The following is a 13,050-nucleotide window of genomic DNA, read 5'->3' as shown; positions in this document are numbered from 1 at the left end:
GCCATGTCTCCGACCTACACCACAGCTCATGGTAACACTGGATCCTTAACCCACCAAGCAAGGCCAGGGATCAAACACACAACCTCATGGTTCCTAGTTGGATTCCTTAACCACTGAGCCACAATGGGAACTTTGGGGATTGGCTTTTTTAACCCAGGATAATTCCCTGGAAATTTCATTCAAGTCGTGTGTACCAAGTAATTTGCCTTTTTTTTTTTTTCAGGGCCACACTCAAAGCCAGATCCGGGCCACATCTGTGACCTACACCACAGCTCACGACAATGTTGGATCCTTAACCCACTGAGCGAGGCCAGGGATCAGAACCTACATCCTCATGGATACTAGTCAGATTCATTTCCTCTGGGGCACAACGGGAACTCCACATGTCTTTAATCCATTTTAAGCTTATTTTTGTATATGGTATTAGACAATGTTCTAATTTTCTTTTACATGTAATTGTCCAGTTTCCCCAGCACCACTTATTGAAGAAACTTTTTTCTCCATTGTATATTCTTGCCTCTGTCATAGATTGACTTTAACTGCTTTGAGTTTATTTCTGGGCTTTCTATCCTGATGTATTTACATGTATTTCTGCTTTTGGGCCAGTACCATTATTTCTTTAATTATTGTAGTTTTGTAGAATAGTCTGAAAGCAAGGAGCAGGATTCCTCCAGCTCTGTTTTCTTTCTCAAGATTGTTCTTTGGCTATTTGGGGTCTCTTGTGTTTCCATGCAAATTTAAATTTTTTTTGTTCTAGTTCTGTGGAAACTGCCATTGGTAATTTAATAAGAGTGCATGGAACCTGTAGATTGCCCTTGGTAATATGGTCATTTTAGCCATATTGTTTCTTCCAATACAAGAACATAATATATCTTTCCATCTGTTTATGTTTTCAGTTTGTTTCCTTAGTGACTTCCAGTTCTCAGGGTACAAGTCTTTTGCTTCCTTAGGTAGGTTTATTTCTAGGTAAGTTTATTCCAAGGTTATTTTATTCTCTTTGATGTGATGATAAATGGGACTATTTCCTTAATTTTTCTTGATATTTCAGTATGGAATTGAGCATCTTATTTTAAGTAAGGGATTTTTAAAAAATATTATCATAATAAGTGTAAGAAAAAGAAGCATCAAAATGCAATTTAGAAAGAAAATGCCTGGAGGATAGAAAAAGCAAGTGTAAGATATCTATCAGGTGAATTATATAAATAGTCTTCAAATTTGTCCAATTCCTGAAGATTCTTTAGGAGAATCCAATCATCTTTGAGCTCCAACTTCAGTGTTGTTACTTACAGAAAACTAAAATCATAAGTATCACCTTTAAAAAAATTCAGTTTTTCAGGACAGAAAATGGTCTGTTACCCTCTAGTGTCAGGTTCTTTGACACACATGTAGAAAGCAGGTCTGGGTATTACACCACTTAAATTTGAACTGCTAAAGAATTAGTAAACATACCACACTTTCTCTGAATTCTTTATTTAAAGATAGAACACAGCCATTCAAAATTATGGAACCAATTATCAACATACAGAATAAAGTTGGGGAATTCAATTTGTTATATTTCATTTACATGAATATCTTAAAAGAAGCAAATGTAGATTTTAAGATTCATTAAGACACTAATGACACAAGTAACTAAGAGTTTTCTAAGTTAACAGTCATACTGCTTGATTTCCAGATTGAAAGAGTATATAATAACCTATATATTTCAATTAGATGGTAGCAAATACAAACATCTTTTGAACTGTATAGTGTACTATAAGCAGGAGTTTATTCTACAGCAGCCATCATTCTCCTGGCCTCAGTTTATGTATAGAAGGCATGCTGGACACCAGCAATCTGTCACAAATTATCCACCACTTACAAGGTGTAAAATCTGTTATGCATGTGAATTTCCTTTTTGGCCGCACCTGCGGCATGTGGAAGTTTCTGGGCCAGGAATTGAACCAACAACACGCCAATGACCTGAGTCATAGCACTGATGATACCAGATCCTTAACCACTGTGTCACAAGGGAACTCCTGAATAGAAATTATGTTTGAATGCCAAAAAGAATGCCAGTTACTTTTGATGGACTTGGGATTTCCCAGCTTTGCTGCTGATTAGCTCTCTTAGCTATCTGAATCTGTACTTTAGTTTCTTCATTTTTAAAATTAGAAGACTGGACTAGATTCTGTCTACTGAAGCAGTTTCTTCCTGTCCTGTCAAAAGTTTACCACCCCTGATTTTCAAAACTTTTGAAATGATGTTCAATCACCTCTTTCTAACCCATGATTACCCTTTTCAAAACCTTTGTCCAAATCCTTTATAGTTCCTAACATCTCCACTGAACTCACTGAACACATCTGCCTGTGTTTACAATGACCCAAACAAAGTTCACTGTGTTGGTATGGAAGGCTATCCCTACCCCAGAACTTACAACCTACTTGGGTATTCAATTTAGTACCCACCCCCCCACCAGCAATCTGACTTTCTTTGAAAGCCCTCTGTCTCAATCCCCATTATTAACTTGCACTGTTGTCAATCAGACACTCTATACCTATTTCCTTACCTTCATATCAGGGAAAAACCTGAAAAGATTTTTTAGGAAACTGGCCTTTAAGTGACATGTGTATACATCTTTATACAATTTTAAAATAGCCATGTTCTTTGCAGTCTCCTATAGCACAAGGCATCAAATATTTCAAAAGGCAGCCATACACTTCTTTTTATATTTTTCTAAAACAGCTTAAGTCCTAATAAAACTTAAAGAATTAAACTGTCAGTGACTCATTCTAACACACATATCAATGCACTTGGCGAGACTAATGAATAAAAATGGCAAGCGGTAAAATCTAATTCATGCCAGACCACTGGAGAAGTTACATGGGAAGCACACACATACACAACTTTACAAAAATTGGGAATACTGTTAATTCCAAATAAGTGATGATCAAAGTGAGACTTTCATGCCAGAAGTCTCCTTCAGTCAAAATCACGATTTGTAAGAACAAGTGGTGCCACCAGTGTCCAAACATACAGCACAATGCCAATCCAACTAGAAGATATTTTCACCCAGACAGCTGTCCACTGACTTTTCATCTCACGAGAAGGCTCATACCTAAAAAATTTAAGGAAAACAAAAAGGGGAGAGCCATTAGCCTAATCATCAAGCCATTAGGCTTTATTTCTTCAGATATATTCTTTGTACATTTTGTGATAACGGATACAGAGTTGCCAGACTAATTATCTGCTGCCTTGCTTTCCATACTATTTTGACAGCTAATGCAAGGGTTAAAAAAAAAAAAAAATCAATTTTCTTTAAAGGGGTGAATGGCATAGGCCTCTGAAGTAGCTCCTTTATATAATACTCAGAATCTTTATGTCTTCTGGCTAATGAGGTAGCATAAAATGGATTGTGACTTCTGAATAAATAAAAGATGTTATTACAACAAAGATCTATCAATCCTAACCCGTATAAAGACTATATGATCTGTTCAAAGCATATATAGGAAACACCTTCCACTTTCTCAGATTTAAGAAATGGGGAAGGGGAGTTCCCGTCGTGGCGCAGTGGTTAACGAATCCGACTAGGAACCATGAGGTTGCGGGTTCGGTCCCTGCCCTTGCTCAGTGGGTTAACGATCCGGCGTTGCCGTGAGCTGTGGTGTAGGTTGCAGACGCGGCTCGGATCCCGCGTTGCTGTGGCTCTGGCGTAGGCCGGTGGCTACAGCTCCGATTCAACCCCTAGCCTGGGAACCTCCATATGCCGAGGGAGCGGCCCAAGAAATAACAACAACAACAACAAAAAGACAAAAAAAAAAAAAAAAAAAAGAAATGGGGAAGGAAATACATTCCAAATTTAGTTGATTTTTATCTTCATGAAACATACCAAAAATATTGTTGATCTAAAGGCTTAACATTTATTATTACCTGACAGCCAAAGCTGTGAATTACTGAGAACTGTCTGGGTTCTTATACCTTAATATGCTGCAGTATAGATATTTTCAAAATAAACGCTGGCAGAGATTGCTCTCAAATAAGGCAAAGAATGAAAAGCCAAAAAAAAAAAAAAAAAACTTCGGGAGTTCCCATCGTGGTGCAGTGGTTAATGAATCCAACTAGGAACCATGTGGTTGCAGGTTTGGTCCCTGGCCTTGCTCAGTGGGTTAGAGATCCAGCATTTTCGTGAGCTGTGGTGTAGGTTGCAGACGTGGCTCGGATCCCACGTTGCTGTGGCTCTGGTGTAGGCTGGTGGCTACAGCTCCGATTAGACCCCTGGTCTGGGAACCTTGATATGCCATAGGAGTGGCCCTAGAAAAGGCAAAAAGACAAAAAAAAAAAAAAAAAATGATCTTTTTTCTACCTCTTTCGCTGGTATTCAGTCTTACAAATTTGTAAGAATATTATGCATTAAAAATTATTAAAAATAGAACGTCCTAAACAAAGTTCAAATCGAATTTTTTAGTAACCCTTTGACAAAATTAGAATTTTTAAAAATACAAACTGCTACCTTCCTCTTAACAAAATTATTTTTTTTGTCTTTTGTCCTTTTAGGGCCACACCCAGATCCGAGCTTTGACTGCGACCCACACCACAGCTCACGGCAATGCCGAATCCTTAACCCACTGAGCGAGGCCAGGGATTGAACCTGCAACCTCATGGTTCCTAGTCAGATTTGTTTCCGCTGTGCCACTATGGGAACTCTGAAAAATTTGTTAACTTTGAAGTGATAAAAGAAGAAAAATACTGTGTTAGGAAATCTAAGCAAGTTTCATGAAACTTTCACTTTCTTCAAGAGTTCAAAAAAAAAATCAATGAAATATTTTCAAGTTTATGGACACACCAGCAGCATATGGAAATACCCAGGCCAGGGACTGACTCCAAGCCACAGTTGTGCAGCTGTTGCAGTCAGATTCTTAACCCACTGCACCACAATGGTAACTCCTGATTGTCACTTCTAAATTGAGGAAATACAGCCTGCATTTCTCACACTGATCTCACTATTCATTTACTTGTAAATTCTGAAATAGACTGGAGGATAAAAAGTACTCTACACCACATGTTTTAGAATGAAATCACAAAAAAACCACCAGACTTTCCATATGCAAAGTTTTCATAAAATATAAATACCTGTACCAGTTGGTAAGGGTCATCATGATATAAAGTGAAGCCAGGAAAAGCATAAAGTGAAAAAAGGAGTAACTGTAAGTGACACCATCCCTTTCATTATCGATGGCTCGGTGAACATCATCTCCATCCTCGAGTGATCCATCACTTCTGGCTCCACCATCTTCTATTAATGTTGATTCGTCACTTGTTAGAGTCAGTTTATTAACTTGACTATTGTTTGAAGTACGGATACTGCATGAGAGTTTAGTAAGAGAGAAAGAAAAAAAAAAGGGGTATTTAAATAAACAATTCATAAATGAATAGCTAGACTTCTTTAAAAAATTAAATCCATAATTTTCTTACCTTGAATAAAACACACATAATAAAAAGAGGATTAATCCAATAATTCCTTGAGCATGCCACCACTGTACAGACTCTCCCTTCTTTGGGATAGTGCTTGTTGTATTATATCCAATTATGCTCAGTAGACTTGGGTTGCAGTCTGTTTCTATAATACAAATTATGGTTAAATTAAAATATTAGTATAAGAATTTTTCGGAGCACAACTGTAGTTCTTTTTACCTTTATACTCTTGTAAATTGAAAAAGTTTTGCTGGAAAAAGGCATAAACAAAAATAAGATTATGAATAACGAAAGTTTATAGTACTAATTTTATAAATATGCCTGGAAAACAATTTCATTTTCAACCTCATGCAGGAGCTGAGAGACATTTAAGACACTGATCAGGGAGTTCCTGTTGTGGTACAGTGTAAACAAATCTAACTAGTATCCATGAAGAAGCAGGTTTGATCCCTGGCCTTGCTCACGAGGTTAAAGATCCGGCATTGCTGTGAGCTGTGGTGTAGGTCAAGCCTTCAGCATACAGAAGTTCCCAGGCTAAGGGTCAAACCTGAGCTGCAGCTGCTGGCCTATGCTACGGCAACAGCAATGCTAGATCAGAGCCATACCCGAGACCTACTCCACACCTTTCAGCAATGCCAAGTCAACTCACTGAGCAAGGCCAAGGATCAAACCTGCACCCTCACAGACACTATGTTGGGTTCTTTACCCTCTGAGACACAATGGGAACTTCAGGAAATTGGTAAAATTTAAATGACCTCTCTTCTAAAGTACAATAAAACACAGAGTTAAGAATAAAAATCAGATACTCTAAACCAAAATGCACTGGCTTTTCTAGCATATATTGTGAAATAACAGTGATTTCATGAAGTTATCAACTTGTCAACATACATTGTTATATATAGCAGGATAGCTTACACATAAGACTAGTTAATAGAATTTTAGCACATGGTTTGTGGAAATGACCAAATAAGTCATAATGTAATCTAATGCTTACTCAGCTTCTTGACTCTTGTGAGAAAGAATTATAATGGGATTGGTATTCACTTAAGTATCCTAAATACGTTTTTTCTTCCCACAAAGCCAGAAATGTCAGTTGCCACCTTATCGATGAAAAATGATATTTACCTTAAAACTCTTTGTATAAGGATAATCCCTAAAGCAAATCACTAAAATTACTATATACAAGCAAAACTTTCCTCCAACTAGTGATACCAGTTAATGATAAAAAGCACTTATAGGAGTTCCCGTCGTGGCGCAGTGGTTAACAAATCTGACTAGGAACCATGGGGTTGCGGGTTCGGTCCCTGCCCTTGCTCAGTGGGTTAACGATCTGGCGTTGCCGTGAGCTGTGGTGTAGGTTGCAGATGCGGCTCGGATCCCCCGTTGCTGTGGCTCTGGCATAGGCTGGTGGCTACAGCTCCGATTGGACCCCTAGCCTGGGAACCTCCATATGCCGCAGGAGCGACCCAAGAAATAGCAAAAAAGACAAAAAAAAAAAAAAAAAAAAAGCACTTATAGGAGTTTCTGTCGTGGCTCAGCGGTTAATGAACCTGACTAGGAACCACGAGGTTGCAGGCTGGATCCCTGGCCTTGCTCAGTGGGTTAAGGATCTGGCGTTGCTGTTGAGCTGTGGTGTAGGTGGCAGACGGGGCTTGAATCCTGCATTGCTGTGGCCCTGGCGTAGGCCAGCAGCTACAGCTCCAATTTGACCCCTAGCCTGGGACCTTCCATATGCCACGAGAGCAGCCCAGAAAATGGCAAAAAAAAAAAAAAAAAAAAAACCACTTATATAATTTGTAAACTCAGTGAAATGATGAGATTTTTAAAAAAGCATATTTCATAATTTTTCCTTATTTTAAAGAAAATAGACCATTGCTTCCTTTTCAAAAAACAGTAAGTTGGCTCTTGAACGAGATCAGGGACACTCCCCTGCTCCCCCTCCAACCCCTCCCCTATGCAATTGAAAATCTATGTATATAACTTGATGGCTGGCCACTGTATCCAGCCCTTCCATATCTGCAGTTCTGCATCTAGAGATTCAACTAGATGCAGGTTGTAAAGTATTGCAGTACATACATATTTTTGAAAAAAAAAAAAATTCATGGATAAGTGGACCTCTGCAGTTCAAAACTCTGTTGTTCAATGGTCAACTGTAACTAATTTCTAATTTGTTTTCCCCCAAATGACATGTACAGGAATCTACTTCCATGGAATGCAATATAACTGGCCTATAACCAGATTACAAAGACCAGTTATATTCACTTGTAAGGTAGTTGCAAAAAAGAAAAAATTTCAGTAAGTGAAAAGAACCTACCCTGTTTATAACAGACTCAACAAACATTTTAACAGCTTTTATTTCTTCCTACATGTACTATCATATGCACGGTACAAATCTGGTATATATTTCTTACAATTTTCATATAATTTCTGATAGTTTTTGCTAGTGAAAGAAGAAACTGAGTGAAAAAATACAACAGTACATCAAAGATGAAAATGCTACTTCCATTCTCTTCACTCCTCTAGGAGCTTAATTTTACAAAATTACCATCTTTGAAAAAGAGAAGAGCTGCGGGATTCATTAAAAAGAAATAAATCCAAGCAAACGAAACATACCTGGTTCATTGGTCATAGCAGACCATGTCAAATACATTGTGTAGACTGTAATTACTGAAGACTGTAGCAAACCAGATCTTGGTTGTGATTCCTACCAAAAAAAACATTAAGCAAAACAGAAAAATATTCTGTTATTCAAGATTTAGGAAAACTCAAAAAACAGCTCATAAAAACTAACGATAAAAGGAACTTACTTGGATTTTTGGCAGTATAGACATTATAGAAGCACCAAAGCAGAGGAGCATATTGACACTGATGAAGGCTTTATTTTCTGCACAACTGGCTGGATGAGTATAGTAAACAAAAAATAGGACGACAGCAACTAAAGACAGCAGATAATTCAGGGCTGTAGCTGATAGCAAAGCTGTGAAAGAAATACACTGAACAATTAGATTTTACCACAAATATTAGAAATAAGGCACAGGGCTCATTTTAAAAACAATTTTATTCAAAAATTTATTTTAAGCAACTAACACTGTGTCAGCACTACACAGTTTATAAAAGCAGGTAAGGATATTCTGAACTTTATCACATAAGAATGTAAGTCTTTTACACAGATTATATTTTCAAGGACAACACTATTATATTTTCAAGGACAACAATATACTAATTGTATTTTCAAGGACACTTATATTTTCAAGGACAATATACTAATATGATTTTTATCTAATAGTAAAATATACAGTTTCTAAAACATTCATACACATTAGACATTATGTTCAAAATATAGAAAAATACTAGGAAAGTAATATTACTTAAGGTTTTTAAAGAAGGATAATCATTCAGTTGTACACAGGGCATTAAGAAAATTTTCACTAGTAATGCTAAAACAGTGATACTTTTCCTCATCAACTAAAATCTTAAATTATGCAAGAGTAAGTCATTATTATATGAGACCACCTGAGTTTCTTCTATCATGCACATTTCATCACACGTTTTATTTAGCTTTGTGCTAATGTGTCCTTAAAATACATATATTTATGTAGATGTGCCTCACTGACAGGTGATCTATCCAACAAATACTTACTGAATGCCTAACAAAGGCCATGGGGAAACGGTAGAGAACAAAACAGAAACTCTTGCATTAGATTTAACATTAGAAAATTAGATATTCTAGGAGGTCACATCATGGATCAACAGTAACAAACCCGATTAGTATCAATGAAGACTCGGGGTTTTGATCCCTGGCCTTGCTCAGTGAGTTAAGGATCCAGCATTGCCATGAGCTGTGGTATAGGCTGGCAGCTGAAGCTCTGATTTGATCCCTAGCTTGGGAACCTCCCCATACTTAAAGTGCAGCCCTAAAAAGACAACCCCCCCCCCCAAAAAAAAGATATTCTTTGAAGTAAATTTTCCAAATGACTACAGCTTGTTTTTTTGAACACTAAACTCTACTTTAGCCACTAATATCAAAGATCTCAGACTAGTTGTATGACAGAAAACATGAAGTGAGCAGGCATGCTGGATTTAGCTTTCACTCTGATTTAAAAATAATTTAACTGTAACTCAGATCATTTCACCAAAAAATCCAGAAATACGGCTTTTGGAAAAGAAAACAACAAAAAACAAAAATTAAGCAACACTTGGTGTTTCCACAAGGCAGTTACTGGATGGAAGTGAGAAGTAGCTATGCACTCACTTTAGATAGGGGCCTTCACATTCTCCAATTTATCATAGTCCCTTCTATTTGTATAAGGACTGAAAACGCACTTAAACCTGGTTCTCCTCCCTTGTTTCTGTCACCTCTCGTAAGAATCTGAATTTGGTCTCTGTTTTAGAGTTTAACCATAGGAATCAAGCTCGTCATTATAAACCTTAAATACATTAATATAAAAATTCCCTCAGGTGCTACTGTTAACGCATAACAGCATCCTTTGCATTTGTTATAAAATTGCTTTTTTATTTTTCCTGCTAGTTGATGTTTAAAAATTGTACCACTGTTTGTTCAGTTATTTCTAGAAGTCCTTGTCCTTTCAATATTTTACTTTTAACCTGATATAGGCTTCCCAGGAAAGTAGGCTGTGAAATATATATATATATATTCAGCAACAGGCTTTGGAACTTCTATTTTAGCCAGTCAGGGTATTCTGGATTATTTCCTGGTTCTTGGGTATGTTCCTATTGACATGCCAAAAGCTCTACAAATAAAGTTGCTGACACAAATGTGCTAAGATGCCACTCATGAACTTTTCCTCCTCGCAAAAACTAAACCATAAAAATTGTAATTTCTCCATAGCCTATATATCTGCTCTCACTTTCAAAGTTCAACTACCTTGAAGATGTTTTGTTAAGACAAAAAAAAAACCTTACCTGCATACCAACATCTCGAGTTCCCTTCTTCCATTTTTTCAACCCATGATTCATTCCATGAATGGGCAAAATCAATAAGTAAGACTAGCTGTATAAGGATGAAGCAAAAGGCACCTGCCATGCCTACATAAAACCACACTGAAAGGGGGAAAAAAAAAACCATAAATGACTGACTGGTTCACTTTTTATTCACAATCAATACACAAAAAAATAAAATTTTATACAGACGCCTTCATTTTGCTAACCAGGGTGGAGGAAAAAAGGAAAAAGCAAAACAAAGAGTTACAGTTCCAGGCAACAATTATTTCAATTCCCTAATAAAATATCAAAAATCACACAATTAAAAAAAAAATTTCTTACCAGTTGTAAAAGTTCCTTCTGGAATGAAGAAAGCCCCAATAATAATTGCAATTGCTACAGCAAATTTAAAGAACCAGAATCTAAAACAAAAATAAATTTTCATTAATAAATATTCATTCAACAAGTAATTTCATATATGACATCTTTAAGAGCTAATCCTAAAGAACAGCTAAACTGAATGCGACTAATCTTTCTGAGAACTGAAGACTATCATGTAAACTGTTTTAGGACGGTTTTGATTCATTATGATAAAATGAGGATATAGTTTCATTTCACAGGTTTATTTTACATAAACGAGTATGATAACTTATCAGTGTAAATAAGGTACACTGTACAAATGAATAACTTCTGAAAACACACAATAAACACTTTATCCAAGACTCTGTACTAATTTAAAACAATCAGCTTTTAGTACATCAGCTTCAAGGTGGCATGAGACATCATTTTTGTCCCCGTATTTTTAACAACTGTGTATCCATCTACACATAAAAGTGTCTCTCTGGTAGGTAGAGGATTCAGCAATATATGCCAAGAGTCTCAGAAGGAGTCTCACACACCTGTTTATCTGGTAATAGGCAGACAAGACCTCAATATGGGGCTACAGAACCAGCAAACCCATCCCAACTCTCCCGGCTGTGGTCGGGGAAAACCTAGAGAGTGCCAATTTGGGCACACACTGGAAGATGAGAAAGAATTTATAAAAGTTCACCCCTCCTGCTGGGAGATGCCAGTAAGCTACATGAGGGGGAAAAAATTCAATGCAAAAGAAAGGAATTTTGCCAGTGCTGCTTTTCCATAAAGGCAACACAGCAGATACCACCTGTGGAGGAAAAGGAGAGCTGTGAGTGACTCTACCCTAGCTCTGTGAGACAATTCAAGAGAAACCAGTTTCTTTCCAGCAGCACCCAGGGTACTGAGGAAGGACTCCATGACTAAGGGGAGGGAGTTGGGGAAAGAGGCAGATAAGAATATCAAAGAGAATTAAAGGAACACAGTTCCTGCTTACTGAGTTCCAGACTGAAACATTCAATCTGTCTATGAGCTTCTGGGGAACCTCAGCTGAGAATCTTTCTCCTGGTTATGAATGCACCTCAAACACTCTGAGCACTAAACCCACAACTCCCTGACTCTATGGCCAGCTCCTTGTGTGTGCTGCTCTCCTTAGTGCAGTGGCATAAGCAGATCCAGTAATGGGGGGTCCTCTGAGAAACACAGTCCATAATCTATGGGCAAGGGAGAAATGACAAACATGAGCTATAGGGGTCCCCTCCTGGAGAACAAAAATGATTTCCAGTAGCCAGCCAGATGAGTTGAAAGAACCAGAGAAAACATAAAAGCTTAACAATTCTGCCACAGAAGGAAGCAAAAGCAAGCATACGGAGTCAGAGAGAACCCCAGATAAAACAGGATCAATAAACAGTATACCCCATGTGAAGTCAACTAGTAAAGATTTCAACTGTCTGTTACTTCAAAGGTGAAAAGTAGCCATGCAAAACTACAAGGAATCTGAAGAAACCAGAAAACATTTCATCACCAAAAGATAATAATCCTGCAATAAATGAGCTCAAAGGCATGGAATCTTACAATCTAGCAAATGAAGAATTCAAAATAGCTATTTTGAGGAAACTCAACAAGCCACTAGAAAACACAGAGATAATTTAACAAAACCAGGAAAAATAATACTTGGATGAGAAATTTAGGAAAGAGACAGAAATCATAAAAAAAGCAAACATTCTGGAGCCAAAGAATTTGATGAAATGAAAAATGTAATAGAGATATGCAGAAGGATAGACTGAAAGGAAGACAGAAAAAGTGGGTAAGAATTTTGATATAACTCAATCAGGGTGAACAGAGGAAAAAAATGAAAAAGAGTTGGAAGAAAGCCTAAGTAATCAATGGAATTCAAATATTAGAATGACTGGCATTCTAGGAGAGTAACAGAAGGGAGATGGAAGCTTATTTAAAGAAATAATAGCTGACAATTTTCTAAACCTGGACATTCAAGTTCACAAAGCTAATAAGAGCACACCATCATCTCAAAGCAAAAAGACCCTTAAGATATATAATGAAACTGTCAAAAACTGAAGAAAAAGAATCCCAAAGGCAGCCAGAGAAAACAAGATAGTTATCTACAAAGTAATTTCCATTAGGCTATCAGTGGATTTCTCAGTAGAAAACCCTTACGGGCCAGGAGAGAGTAGGACAACTTTGGCATAACATACTCAAAGTGTTAAGAGGAAAATACTGCCATCCAAGATTACTCTGTCCAGTAAAGTTATCCTTCAGATACAAAGGAGAAATAAAAATATTCCCAGTCAA

At 37.2% G+C, this 13,050-nt stretch overlaps 1 protein-coding gene across 5 annotated transcripts in view; it reads right to left on the bottom strand.

The window, feature by feature from the left end:
* Positions 1–1,454: 1,454 nt before the first annotated feature.
* The window catches only part of SERINC1 (serine incorporator 1), a 42,136-nt gene continuing 30,540 nt past the window's right edge, over positions 1,455–13,050 (bottom strand). The window contains exons 4-10 of one of the 5 annotated variants that reach the window (XR_014839839.1): positions 10,732–10,811; positions 10,372–10,509; positions 8,256–8,425; positions 7,166–8,152; positions 5,449–6,884; positions 5,107–5,337; positions 1,455–3,094 (exon numbers count right to left, since the gene is read on the bottom strand). Coding sequence is in view for 1 of the 5 variants with exons in the window: in XM_013992615.3 (XP_013848069.2) it covers positions 2,959–3,094; positions 5,107–5,337; positions 5,449–5,593; positions 8,062–8,152; positions 8,256–8,425; positions 10,372–10,509; positions 10,732–10,811 (991 nt within the window). In the remaining 4 variants the exon portion in view is untranslated. Of the gene's footprint in view, positions 3,564–4,723; positions 5,338–5,448; positions 6,885–7,165; positions 8,153–8,255; positions 8,426–10,371; positions 10,510–10,731; positions 10,812–13,050 lie in introns of all 5 variants that reach the window. The other 4 variants (XR_014839847.1, XR_014839854.1, XR_014839838.1 and 1 more) reach the window with 4 other exon arrangements.

The sequence above is a fragment of the Sus scrofa genome, chromosome 1 (genome assembly GCF_054392235.1).
Source record: "Sus scrofa isolate SSC_HxYL_T2T_F1_AM1 chromosome 1, Sscrofa_HxYL_maternal_Yorkshire_Landrace_v2.0, whole genome shotgun sequence".
NCBI lineage: Eukaryota > Metazoa > Chordata > Mammalia > Artiodactyla > Suidae > Sus > Sus scrofa.
Note: the sequence above shows the minus strand (reverse complement) of the source record. Positions and strands in the feature narration are given on the sequence as shown.